This window comes from Rutilus rutilus, assembly GCF_951802725.1.
Source record: "Rutilus rutilus genome assembly, chromosome: 21".
Classification (NCBI taxonomy): Eukaryota; Metazoa; Chordata; class Actinopteri; order Cypriniformes; family Leuciscidae; genus Rutilus; species Rutilus rutilus.
The window spans coordinates 9,829,295-9,843,462 of NC_140226.1; the positions used below are offsets into that span (position 1 = coordinate 9,829,295).

General features: G+C 37.1%; 1 protein-coding gene across 2 annotated transcripts; it reads right to left on the bottom strand.

The window, feature by feature from the left end:
• zbtb24 (zinc finger and BTB domain containing 24) lies at positions 1-14,077 on the bottom strand. 2 transcript variants are annotated; one of them, XM_084393637.1, is made up of 6 exons: positions 13,663-14,077; positions 6,981-7,827; positions 4,833-5,000; positions 4,120-4,287; positions 3,967-4,048; positions 1-1,686 (listed from the first exon to the last, which is right to left on the bottom strand). In XM_084393637.1, the coding sequence occupies exons 2-6, from the start codon at positions 7,801-7,803 to the stop codon at positions 882-884; spliced, it is 2,046 nt and encodes a 681-aa protein (XP_084249763.1). In that variant the 5' UTR covers positions 7,804-7,827; positions 13,663-14,077; the 3' UTR covers positions 1-881. The 2 variants fall into 2 exon arrangements, with proteins under 2 accessions (XP_084249763.1, XP_084249764.1); XM_084393638.1 differs by lacking the exon at positions 13,663-14,077 and having other exon boundaries at positions 6,981-8,213.
• Between the last annotated feature and the right edge of the window lie 91 nt (positions 14,078-14,168).

Sequence of the window (14,168 nt, forward strand, 5' to 3'; positions counted from 1 at the left end):
CTTTTGAGACTTTTATTGATAGAGATTGTAGAGAGATGACAGGATATTAGTGGAGAGAATGGAGGTAGTTGGAAGTTGGATCTGAACACGTCTTCCACTTTTACTTGTGTCCAGACTCCATTCTAACCTAAATGGCTCTGACAGGTCTGATTATTTGTAATTAAAACTGTGCATTAATCAAAACGTAATGTTTAACCATTATTGGGTGAATATCACATTTCACCACAAAATCCATATACATTTTGACCATGAAGATTGTTTGTATAATTTTCATGACACATTTCAATTTCATTTCATTAACTTACTTTAGCACAAAAATAATTAAAACATGTATTGAAAATAGACATTTTAAAAATAATAAAAATGACAAAAACATAACATTAAAAACTAATGATGTCAACACATTTACATGATTTTTTTCTGTAATTTTATAAATAAAAATTATATGTGCACTATAATTTTTTATTGCATTACAGTAAAGAATATGAAATTATCATTTATATGACTTTTTTGCATTACAGAAATTACAGTGAATGTTTTTGCATTATGGCAATAAGCATTGGTTAGAAAAACGCATGCCTTGAGCCAATGTTACTGTCATGCTGGACAATTACACTTAAATAAATTGATTTTGGACAAATACAGTTGAAGTTGTACGTATGTGAACCATTTATTATCTTTAGTCTAGTCATTAACAAATACAAAAAAAACAGTTTAATAATGGTTATGATGATCCATATTGCAGCCATTATCCAAAAAAAAAGATGTTTCTGCTTATTCTCAATCAGCTTTACTGTATTAAAATATAACCATTTACAGCCAAAGAGAACAAGCATCAGCACTGTGAGCGAGTCCTAAAGGGTTTAAATGGTTGTGTGGGTTCAGTTTTGCGGGGTCACGCTGGTGGTGTAGAGGTACGAGACCGTTCCCGCCTGGATCTGGAAGGTTTGACCCTGAATCTGATGGCTGGGGATCTGCTCGCTGGTCTGGCTGATGGAGATGGGCTGCCCGCTCTGACTGCTGACGTGAATGCCTCCTGTTGGAATCGGCCGGCTGGGATTCTCCGAGGTTTCGGACAGCTGGTGGATCACCTGCAGCTGCTGTGGAGCTCCGTGGTGAACCTGCAGTTGCTCCATGGCTTCTTTGGTCAGCGTGATGACGTGCATTTGCTCCGACTGCCCGCTGCTCACTTGACTTCCCAAGACGCTGATGGTTTGGATTTGAGCGCTGCCGTCTAACCCGTCCGGTGCGACCAATGCCAGGTTTTGTGGTTGGGTGAGAAGGGTGAGACCCTGTTCCACAGAAGTGTCTTCTGCGGTGATGATGCTGATAGCTTGATCCTGACCCAGGTTGATGTTTTCCACCTCGCTGGTCACCACCAGCTGGATCTCCTGCTCGCCGTGGGTGGGAAGTTGGTACGGCTGGAGTTGGAGGATGTTGTGCATTTCTTCGGCCCCTGACGTGGCCTGCACCTCCGCGGGGCCCGTGCTCTCAGCTTCTCCTGGTTGACGCTCTTTGTTGTGAGTCTTGGTGTGAGCTTTAAGGTTGTCCAGTCGGGCAAACGACAGGTTGCAGACAGAACACGTGAAGGGCTTTTTACCCGTGTGAGACGCCACGTGACGCCGCCTGGCACTGGGGTCCGAGAAGGTCTTATCGCAGACATTGCAGACGTATGGCTTCTCTCCTCTGGATGACAAGAATTTGACAAGACGATTTTTTTTTTTCTTAAACATGCAAATCTTGAACATTAAAGGCAAGACACTACAGGCAAAAACGTTATTTCATGCACTGGTCAGTTTTGAGATTTTGTTCCAGACAACACCCACAAATCACTTTAATTGACCCTTCGCTAAGCCACGCCCAAAAACCGCCACAGGCCAATCGTGGCTTAGCAACCGTAACTAGGTGCGGGAGTTCTGGCAAGCCTTCGAGCGAGGGAAACATGCCGAAGCATTGTGCAAATCTGATACCCGGTATCCTAAAAGTTTGGACAGCCAAGGGGAGAAATGCCGGGATGACAGGATTAACAAAAACACCTACGTTTGCTCCACGACATGTTGCTTTAGCCTGGCGCGTTAAAAATATAAGCGGGAGAATGTTATCATTGCAAAGTGGTCAGGCTAATGTCTTGTGTTTATTCCACAAGATTTATGGACAAGCTGTTTGATTTATAATTATTACATTATTTTCAAATTTCACTCACCCTGCTGTGCATGAACATAGCTGTTCCTCAATTTGTGTGTTTCCCATTGGAATTGTCAGCGTATGAGGTGCTGCTGCTTGCGCTGGAACCTATAGGCTTTAGCTTCAATTTTGATTAAATTATTCTCTAATCGGTTGCATATCATGTCGTGGATATATCCCTCGAATGCATACTGCAGTCTCTTTTGTCTTGCTCTCTCAGATATTTCACCTGTTTGCCAAAAATGACTAATTATCTCCTTGGGAATGTCTGACACCGGTGCATACATGCTGTAATAGACGTGCCAGGCGCGAAAGCTTGTCAGGCGTAGCAACAGTAACTAAGGAGGGCGGGGTTTAGCGAAGGGTCAATTGTTTATTTTATTGCACTTTATCTATTTGCATCTGCAAATTTAAATTACAATACATATCTCTGAAGGCCGTTCCATCAAAGTATTTTTCAGAAATCTCCACTTAAGCAGCTTTACATACACTAAACTTGACAGGTTTATTCCTATCTATATTCTCAAGGTTTTTACTGAGCTTTTTGTTTATATATAATTTGTCTGATTTATATCCACTTCTGATTTGGGGAAGTTCCACTCAAAAAGACTGAAACAAATCCTTTCAAAGGATGATCATTATCCATCAGTTTGTCTGAATGAGCTGTAAAATGTCCTTTGTCCGGATAATAACAGATAATAGCTTGGTATTTTAATGTGATATGGTATAACAAGAATATCTATGGCAAGAGCTCTTTTCAGTCGCTGCATTCTTTTATACTGATTATTTTCTTGTTTTCTTTTATATTCTGCTGTAACAGTATGAAAAGGACAACATATACTGCGCATTTGTGGTCTGTTCTCCTGATTTAATTGACGATATATCCCATGAATAATTCAATGGAATGCACTAGGAATCTCTTGTTTTTCTCCCCAAATCCTCACGTCTCTTTCCAGGTTTGTATTTACACGGATGCTTAAAATATAATTGTCTCCCCTTTTCACTTCTAATCCATATTAACAGTGTTTACTGGAATATTTCTACAATTTATTGTGTTTACTCAATGTTCCAGTTAATGAACATTTTTGATGTATGTTACATAACACAGACATATACAGTATTACTACAGTGATATTTAACACGGCCGTAATATTTCTGCAGAAATAATCAAGCTTTTGGGGTTATTCATGGTCTGTTGAAAGTACTTTGTTAATGCCTTTTCACTTTAAAATTTTCTTTTAATGTTCAATGGTTGAAGGGTGAGTAGAATAAATGTTATCTTATTATACCCAGATTTTAAAAATGCTTATTACTGCGTTCAAAGAGCAAACATTTTACTGATTGTTTACAGTTTAACGGAAGTTACTCCCATAATCTACATTGATATTCTGAAGGTTTTTACAGAGGGGTTTGTTCATATATCATTCACCTGATTATTTTATACAACATTTTATTCCTAAAGATATGGTGAATATGTATTATTTTTCCGGCTTTTGACAGTATTTTCTGATTTATAGAGTGATAAAGAGATCTGAAAAATCAAAATCAAGATCAAAAATCTGTCAACAAAATGACAAGAATTTATCCAATGATCAGATTTCTGTTCTGGAAATGTGCAAATTAGTGCATATTTAATTACACAATGCCTCATTTGCATATTTAAACAATATTTCAGAAAACTTCATATAATCAGTCAACTAAGTAAGGTGATATCTATCAGTTTTATTTTGTTTCCTCTATTTACTGGCGGTGTCTTAATATGTTAATATGTTGATTTCTGACCTGTGTATCCTGATGTGTGTCTGCAGCGTGCTCTTGGCTGTGAAACACTTCCCACAGATTTCACATGTAAACGGCTTCTCACCTGAAATGATAACACAGGTGTTCATACAGCACAGATATGCAAACTGCTATGAAGTGTGATCTGTTTGTTACCAGTATGAGTTCTCAGGTGCTTCTTCAGTTGAGCTGCATCCATAAATTTATGATGACATTGCGCACACTCAGGTAAAGCTTTTCCTGTGTGAACGCGGTAATGGCTTTTCAGCTGCCGCTTCTGACTGAAGCTTTTCCCACACTGGTCACAACTGAAAGATTTATTCTCTGTGGAAAGAAAATGGAGAAATTTATTTGTGGTGCTTTCATGAACTCATGTTGGAGGTGGCAAATTGTGTTTTTTTTCCACAAATGAAGCACTCGCATTACTTTATAAAATTGAGGTTAAACCACTGGAGTCAGATAGATTCCTTTAGTGATGTCTTTACTATCTTTCTGGGGTTTGAAAGTGGTAGTTGCGTAGCTGTCAATGGAAGGACAACAAGTTCTCAGATTTCATCAAAAAGATCTTCATTTGCGTTCCAAAGATGACTGAAAGTCTTACGGGATTGGAACGACATGAGGGTGAGAGTGCTTTTGAGTGTGGGCCGGATGGGGGCCGACACTATGTTGCTGTCTGGGATCCTTTTAAGTGTCACATGACCGTCAGAAATCAATTGCTGCTATAGAAACTTTTCTTATTCTTTAGTAACATTCTAAATGTCTTTACTGTCATATTTGATTCACTTAATGCATCTTTGATGGATAAAAGCATTTTAGTCTTAACCCAAACTACTGAATTGTCATGTATAAGTAGTTGTGAAGTCCCTCACCTGCGTGTAGGTTCATGTGCTCCAGTAGGGAGTGTTTGGTGGACAGCGCTTTGGAGCATATCGTGCAGATGAAGGGCTTTTCTCCCGTGTGCATGCGCTGATGAACCAAAAGAGTGTGTTTCTGGGTAAAACCCTTCCCACAAACACTGCATCTGAACGGTTTTTCACCTGCATGAAAAGAAGTCAGTTTATATTGAGATTTTCGATGGACACGTGAAGTCTTTTCACAGACTCTGATGACGCATTTCCACAATTATTAACATCCTAAATCTAGCAACGTTTTTTTTTACATTTTCTTTTTTATTTATTTATTTATTTAAGTTATAACACTATCTAGTGTTATAACGTCTTGGCGTTAAATGGTAGAAAAGCGGTAAATGCTACTGAGTGAGTGCTTGTAATAACAAAGGAGTGATGGCGAATTTCTTTCTCTCTGACCAATGTAGCTAATCAAGCTCTAAATAATTTTGTTCTTCCTTTTTTGGAAAGTTAAAACACGATCGTGGATTATTATTATTTTTTAAACAAATGGAGTAAATGGGAACACAAAAATATATTATTTTTTCACATGCCTTTCACATTAGCCTATGACGACTTCCGCTTCTAAGAACCCCAGAAATGTGAAAAGGGTCGAAAATAGTCTTAAAGGGGTCATCGGATGCAAAACTCACTTTTATATGGTGTCTGCATGTAAATGTGTTTTTGCAGTGTGTGGACAAAACCACCATGCAATGAAAAGAATTCATTCACTCTGAGCCATTTTCTGAGCAATATGATATCATATTGCTGATGCTCCGCCCACAACCACTGACGGACTGTCCCGTATTAGCATATTTCTGCCCTCAGCCATTTGTATAGTGTATGTCAAGGCAGGACTTTACCTGTCTTGTGTGGACATGCCCCATGTAAGAGAGGGGTGGGGTGAGCAGTTGCTCATTATCATTTAGACATGCACCGAAACGGGTCACTGTGAACAGAGCTGTTTTTGAGGAGGTAAAAAGGGTGTTGTTTTACACAACCATTGAGGAATTTTAACCAAAGTATCATAAAGAATCATACCAACTTGTGGAAAATGGGCATCCAATGACCGCCCTTTAAAGTCCCCGTGAACCGGAAGTTGCAAACGACTTTTCTCCAGTGTTGTGACGTATTTCCAAATGTAACGGAATATTGAACAGAGGGCAGAGTTTTACTTTAGCGCTCCTCCTCTCCACCTCTGCTCATAGCAGACTGACCGTTTGAGGGGAGTGGTTAAGCGTTTTCAACCCAAGCCGTCAAACTGACATCATCAGAGAAGGAACGCCATTCCAGACCGGAAGTAACTTTTCAGATTTTGATCAAAGATTACCACGACAAACAATCTTTTTCTGTGTATTAACTTGCTCGGATTAATTGTTCAACACAAGACTAGTAATATGTGCTAACAAAGTAAATAGGGTCAATTTTGATTTCATGACGTCTTTAATCTCTGATGAAATACTTAAATATAATTAAAAGAATATTGACCAAGTCATGTTAATTGATAGATGTTTAGTGTGTAATACAAACACGTTAAAACAAACGGTAACACTTTACAATAAGGTCACATTTATTAGCATTATAGTTAACGCATGAGCTAAAGGCAGGGTAGGCGATTTGTTCCAGAAACATTTTTTGTTATGCTGGTTGAAAGTCTCTTCACATCCTGATAGCAATCACTAAGTTAAGTGGTCTAAATGTATTAGTTGTATGAGTTAGACAGACGTCAGTCACAGAGCACCGCAAGCGAAACAGCAGCCACCTTTTACAGTTCCTCCTGAACCAAAACCACGGGCTTATGCTGCGTTCACACTATAACTATTGTAATTTGGAACGGTTTGTGACTTGAATTTATGCGTTTCAATGGCAACACTATCAACACTGAAATGAATCTGCAGCAGTCAGGTGGTACAGGTCAGTGCTCTTTAAGTTGTTCACGTTCATTATTATTGTAATATTATGCGCTTTGAGACAGAGGTCCCTGCTGTGAGCGTTCATGTGTTTTGAAGGAGGCGTGGCTTTGGAGACGCTCTGAAGGAAGGGTGGGATCTCATGCTTTCAGAGCTAGCTTGCTATTTCTATTTGTTACTATTTAGTCGGTTATTTAGTATAATAACAAAAAAGGCGCACCTGTATGAGTTCGTTGATGTATCTTCAGAAACAGATGGTTTTTATAAACCTTCCCACACTCGTCACATCTGGCCTCTGTGTCCGGGTACTTCCTCTTTCGCCCTCTCTTCCCCGGCTCCTTGCGTTCGGACAGATTGTCTCCTAACCTGTATCCCTTCAGTTTGACAGGCTGCCGTATTTTGCGCTTGCTGTGACGGGGTCTGTCCTCCTCTCTGGGGTTGTAGTCGCTGTCACTTAAGTCTCTTGGAGGTGAAGTGGGATCTAAGAGAGGTTCTGTGGGCTCTTGAGCCTGTGCTGGTAAACCGCTCTCTGGATTCTCTGTCTGGATTGAATCCTGAGTGTACGCGCTCTTTTTCGGGCGCCCTCTTTTACGCTTTGCCTGTATGCATTCATCAACACCTTCTCCCACATTTTCAACCGTTGAACTGTCCTTTTGAAGGTCCTTGTGGGCTTTGAGCAGATCTGGGATGTCCAGAAAGCGGGCCATGTCAAACAGCTGCTCAGAGCTACTCTGGTCCACCAACACATTTGCGCTGTAGATGAACTCAAGCACGGCCGAGAAGGTTTTCGCAGACATGCCATCCAGCTTATACACCGACTGGCTTACCTGATCTTCAGCAGTGAACATCACTGAGAAATATTCACTGCTCGCTGCTAAAAGAGCCTTGTGTGCCTTGAAGTGCACGTCTTCTACGATAAGGGTTGTGTCACAAAGCAGTTCACTTCTTCTGAGTTTGTCAAATTTATGCAGGATAGTGTCCTTGTGTGTTTTTGAATGCAGGGCGAGGACAGGGGATGCTGGCGGGAGAGACGGCGCAGACATGGTGCTGTTACAGCGAGCTTGAATCTAAAAAGGAAAAGGTTTTAACACATCTTTTACGTTTACAATATAGCAGTGGTTTTAAATGGGCATCAGGTGGTGAACAACACAATTCCAAACCCATATTTAATGTATAGTTTGCGTGGGTCACATTTTATTTTTCTTTGAATAGTCTTGTTCACGGTTTTTGAAGATGAGGGCATGTCAAACAACCTGTCCATGTTGGCATCTGTCTAATTTGACTAGCTTCTACCAAGTAACATAAACTTGGACTAAGTCTGACCTAAAATAAAAGATATGGGAAGCATTTTCTTCTTCCCTTTAAATACCTATTTATTTACATTTACATGTAAGTACACAAGTCACCAAAATATAAAACACTGTTATAGTTTTTTTTTTTTTTTTTTATATTTGAATACAAAAATCTTACATATTGTGCCTTTAATGCCCTAATTGAACTAAAGCCTAATCTTGGCTTAATCTAAGCCCTGTCTGTGAAACCAGGCCTTAATAATACAAATGATATAAAAGGCCTACTTAAGTGGTTTAAAAAGAGTACACTTTCTTTACACACTTTATACTTTTAAAAAATCACACTTTGTAACAATGTCAAGTTTTAAGTAATTTTAGTGATTGTTTTAATCTTTTACACTTTGATGTATTGACTACTAAACATACTAAAGCACATGTAAAGTTGTACATGTAGTGCTATTCAATATTACATTTACAGGTAATATTTAACATTTTCTAAATTGCAGCTTCATCATTAAAAATGTGTAGTTATAATAAATGGGTCATTGACGAATAAGGTTTTTACAAGTGTAAAAAAAAAACATTAATCAAGATATAATTTATTTTGAAACCATTTTTTTAGTTTTACTAAGTGTTAACAATGAGATTATGTGGTTTTTACAATCAATTAACACTGCTAATGTCATTTTTTACAAGATGGACAAAATTTGTCACTAAAAAAGTAATTCGGTTTAACCATGAATATATCTAAAATTATTAATTTAACCCCTTAAACCGCCGGCGGGACGCCACCCCATGAAAAAAATTCATAATCAAATTACTAAGCAACCACTGAATGATATAATACAAAATAGGTATCATTTTAAAGCTTAGAATCTCAGCTTTTCAATGCACCTATACATTTTATTCAACTCCTAAAAGGTTTTGAGTTATTCCTTTAGAACGGATTATACCGCCGGAGGGCGCCACCTAGCTATGGAAAAAATTAATTGTCATATTTTTCAAAACTACTGCATTGATCAACACAAAATAGGCATCATTTGAAAGCTTAGAGTCTAAACTTTACAATGAATGTAGCCATTATGATTATCTCCAAAGTAGTGCTGAGTTATTTGCTGATAAAATGATTTTTTTTTAATACATAATTTATGAGGAAGAGGAATTATTATGTACTGATATGTGTCAAAAACATCATACTTCTCAGATAGTCATGTGTCATATGTCATTTGAAAGGTCTCAATGAGTAGAATACAACAAGCATAATTGTTTCAGGCTTTTACTAAACTTGAGCAAGGTTTTTGTAAAATAAGCCCCTCAAGAGACCCATGGGTAAACCATATATGGATGCTGAATTTTAGACACATTTCCGCTTGTAACTTCATGAAACATGCTCCGATTGTGGAAAATGACACACCATTATTTACAGCAGATGCTTACAATTAAAATGAGTCCAAACTCAACGTAATCCATCACTCAGAACTAAAGATACTCCTCATGGAGTTCTAATACACAAAAAATACACAAACGCACGTAGCCAAGCGAGGTAGCTTAGACTTGGCCTTTTTACTCGTATCTTCATGAAACATACATCGATCATGAAAAATGACACATCGTTATTTACAGCAGGAGCTCACGATTAAGAAGAGCCCAAACTCATCAATCATATCTAAAGATATTCTTCATGGCGTTCTAACACAGAAAATATCAAAGACGCACCTAGCCAAATATATACTCATGAAGCACTCGCGTTTGGTTTTCACTTATAACTTCATGAAGCATGCACATATCGTAGAAAAATGCACATCATTATTTTCAGAAGACTCTCACGATTAAAAAGAGCCCAAACTCAGCATAATCCATCACTCATATCTAAAGTTATTCCTCGTGGAGTTGTAACACACGAAGCCACAAATGCGCACATAGATCTTTATTATAGATGTAGCACTTATGTCGCGTTCTAACTCATAACTCAATGAAGCATGCATCAATTGTGGAAAATGGCACATCATTATTTACAGCAGATTGTTAAGATTAAAAAGAGCCCAAACACACCATAATCCATCACTCAGATCTAAAGATATTCCTTATGGCGTTCTGACACAAAAAAATACCAGAGGCGCACCTATGAAGTAGCAATAGCAGTGATGCTATGTTGTTTTGATGTGACGTTTCAGCTCATAACTCAATAAAACATGCATGGATTGTGAAAAATCAAACATCTTTATTGACAGCAGATTCTCACGATTACAAAGAGCCCAAACACAACATAATCCATTGCTTTGATCACGAGATATTCCTCACGAAGTGATGCATACTTGGCTAAAAAACAAGTCTCTCATCCTTCTGGGGAGCAAAGTGTTTTCCAATTTTCCCGGAACCGTCCGCGCTCGTTTTCAAATGTGGAATAACAAAAAATATGTATCATCTTAAAGCTTAGAATCTCAGCTTTTTAAAGAATCCAACCACTTCAATCAACTCTGAACAAGTGCTGACTAGTCTCTCTAAACCGGAGTGTACCGACCGCGTGCGCCACCCATGGCGCCACCTAGCTGCGAAAATATTCATTATCATATTTTTCAAAAATATTGCCTTGATTCAAACAAAATTGGTGTCATTTGAAACCTTAGAGTCTGAACTTTACAGTGAATGTAGCCAATTTGAAAAACTCCTAAGTATTGCTGAGTTATTTGCTGATAAATATTTAAAAAAAATCATAATCTATAAAATACTTTTTTGTACTATGTACTGCAATGTGTCAAAAACATCATACATCTCATGAAACATTAAAAAAATCGTTGAAAATGGCACTTCATTTTTTACAGCATATTAATACAATTAAAATGAGCCCAAAATTAACTTTATCTATTGCTTTTATGATAAGATATTCTTCATGGTGAAACACTATCAAAAATGCCCATGAGGGGGCGTCAAGGTCTCAACAAAAAGGCTATCTTTTTTTTTCTTGCTGTAACTTTTGATTACTTTATCCAATCACCACAAAATTTTATCCAGATGCAGCTCATATGTAGAGGGACTTCCCCAAAAAAGAATTTTCCTCCTACCTTATTTCCTTCCTGAGTTATACCATGCCAAACAAGAAAGATATGCATTATCATTATAAAAAATATATATATTTTTTGTCTTTTATCAGCAGTTTCTCGGCAGCAGAATGTCCAAATGTAATGTAATTTATATTTTCAAAAAATTTGAAAAGTGTTCTTTCAAACGATACCTACCTTTTGACTCTCCTTGCTATAGTTTTGAAGTTATGAGTCTGTAGTTTTGTGTATGTCACTCAGAAAACTCATTTTTTTTATTGCTTTCCAAATGTGCGAGGACTAAACAAAAAGGCTACCTTTGTTCCAAATGCTGTAACGTTTGAGTACTTTATGCGATCACCACAAAATTTGATTCAGATGCAGCTCACATTTAGGGGTACTTCCCCAAAAAAGAATTAATCTGCTACCATATTTCCTTCCCAAGTTATTGCATGTCAAACAAGAGAGATATGCAAAATCATAATAAAAATTATGGGGGTTTTTTTGTATTTATCAGCAGTTTCTCGGCAGGAGAATATCCAAATGTAATGTAATTTATATTTTCAAAAAATTTGAAAAGAGTTCTATCAAACGATACCTACCTTTTGACTCTCCTTGTTATAGTTTTGAAGTTATGAGTCTTTACTTTTTTGTGTGTCACTCAGACAAAACAACTCCAAAAATGGCCTCAGGGTTTAAGGGGTTAATAGTAATAATAATAATTAAATAATATAAATAATAAAACAAATTATACTTTTCTCTTCTTTTGGCAAGTATCTCTTCTTTTTTAATAGGATCAGTTTTGATTCTTTCCCAGTAGCGAGCTGCTTTTTCCTTATTGGATAAAGGCACCTGCAAAAGTAAAATTCAGTCAGAATGATGTAATAATAAACACATTTCCTATTGATAAAATGTTGTATTTATTTATTATTGTATTTATGTACAGATATTACCTACATACCTTGCTGTCATTCAGTACAACCAGTAGGTCATTCGGTACAACCAAATTTTCAGACAATATTTTCAAAAAGATAATCAGACATTTTATATTTAGTACAAGTTTTTTAAATATTACAACATTTTCCATGTTTTATAGCGGTTGTACCGAATGACCTGATATTTCCAGACATGCGTATGAGCAAGCAAAAAACATGAATTTTTCAAATAGTTAAGAGTGAGCTACTTACTTTGCTTCACGACCGTGTGGTCCTTTGCAGGTGTCTGAATGATGTCACATCCTGTCACGTGATATTGACCGCATGACTTTATCCAAAATGGTGCCTTTATATCGGTTACTCCAGATGACATCAATGAAATAAATTTTTCCGAACATTCTTTCTCATAACAAAGCAATGACTTCTACACACAATTTTAATACCATTTTGCACTATGTTGATATATAATGTTATAAAATCATGTCAGAATAAAAAATATGTATAAATGTATTACATTTTAAGATATTTTAATCACAAATGAAATGGCTGTATTGGCCTTCGGACAGTTAAACCGAATGACCTTTTGACACTTCAAAATCTTTAAAATACCTTTATATGTAGTCAAATATAATTAAAACCTTTTGGATTCAATAAAAGAGATAAAGTTGTACTACCTTATATACTTTGGATGTCAAATCTTTGTTTTTTATTATTATTAAGGCCTTTGGACTAAAAAATTACCCGTCACGTCATTGACCCAAATATATTTCAATACATTTTCTTACAAAAAAAAAAAAAAAAAAAGAGTATATTTTAGTTAAATAAAATGCTTGTTAGTACATTTTGGCAGTACTCTAAAATTCTGCTAATTGCATTTAAATGCAAATACACACAATCAAGTGTCCAAAAACATTATTACATTTGCACTTTGCAGTATATTCTTTTAAAGTAGGACTATATTATTTGCGTAATAAGTACTCCTTTAAAAAAAAATTAAAAAAGGAAGCTAATATGAAGTATATTTTCACCCATCAGACCAACATTTTTGGGTGGTGTGAGACCTTTGTGACCAACCAGTTAGGAACCATGTACCATATAAATCCATGGTAGTGCATTCTTTATAGAACCATGTAAATCCTGGTAATCATTCAAAACCAAAGTCTATATTAAAGGACAATGGCATTTCCGTTTTTACGCCTAAAACTGTATGAAAGCATTGTATTTTTTGACACATTGTTACAAAGATGTCTGTCACTGTATCATGCATGCACTGCATGCGGTCTGCAGCTGTAAACACAAGTAGGCTATGCTGTAGAATCTCACACTGCGTTTTGTACAAAAGGGTTACACACACACACACACACACACACACACACACGTGCGCGCGCACTGTGAATCTTCATGTATATCTATGTCAAAGGTCTTTGATCACAGTAATAAAAGAATAAACTGGTTTAAAACCAGCGCCATATGCAGCAACAAAGAGCTCCTTTGTTTTCCCTTCTAAAACACGCTCATGGCTAAAAGGCTGGCACTGATCAGTAAATCACAATGTTTATTCTGCGAAACGCACTTGAAATAATAATTATACTACTCCCTAAAGACTATAATGTACGATTAAGCTTTCAGGACCTTACCTTAAAGGAACCGTTTCAGGACAGCCACATCTCGCGAGAATTAGCCTACGTTCCGTGATTTCAGTATCCATCACAAGTAGGCAGATAGAACATTATTGGGTAGAAAGGCAGCATTGCTAGCATTGTGGCGTGGTTACCATTTTTAAAAGCGCAAGAGATTTCATGTAATCATATTATATAGATTGTAAGAGCACTTTTCATATTTGCCTCCTCAGATTGCTGCATGCATTTAAAAGATTTCCGGTCCTGGGATTTGAGGATTTGAAGGAAGCTTCGTCTGTGGGCCTCGATGCGCCCCCTGGAGGAACAGACACATTTGTCACCCGGTGTTGTGTTTGCAAACAGCGCCTCTGTTCTGATGGCGAAGCATTACAACACACACGGACAAAAAGAGCCCCTTTATTTATAACTGAAGGAATTAAAAAGATTGGACTGAAAGATTAACTGTACATAATGTTGTTCCGTTAGCAGTCAAAACCAGTTGTTGTACACTAACTCGTATGTTA

What these genes read in the sequence shown, in the direction of transcription:
- zbtb24 (XM_084393637.1), bottom strand. Translation starts at nt 7,803, where the DNA reads ATGTCTGCGCCGTCTCTCCCGCCAGCATCCCCTGTCCTCGCCCTGCAT. An exon ending in GCACATGAACCTACACGCAG is followed by an intron (nt 4,288 to 4,832) that starts GTGAGGGACTTC and finishes TTCTTTCCACAG; the next exon opens with AGAATAAATCTTTCAGTTGT. An exon ending in GCACCTGAGAACTCATACTG is followed by an intron (nt 4,049 to 4,119) that starts GTAACAAACAGA and finishes TTATCATTTCAG; the next exon opens with GTGAGAAGCCGTTTACATGT.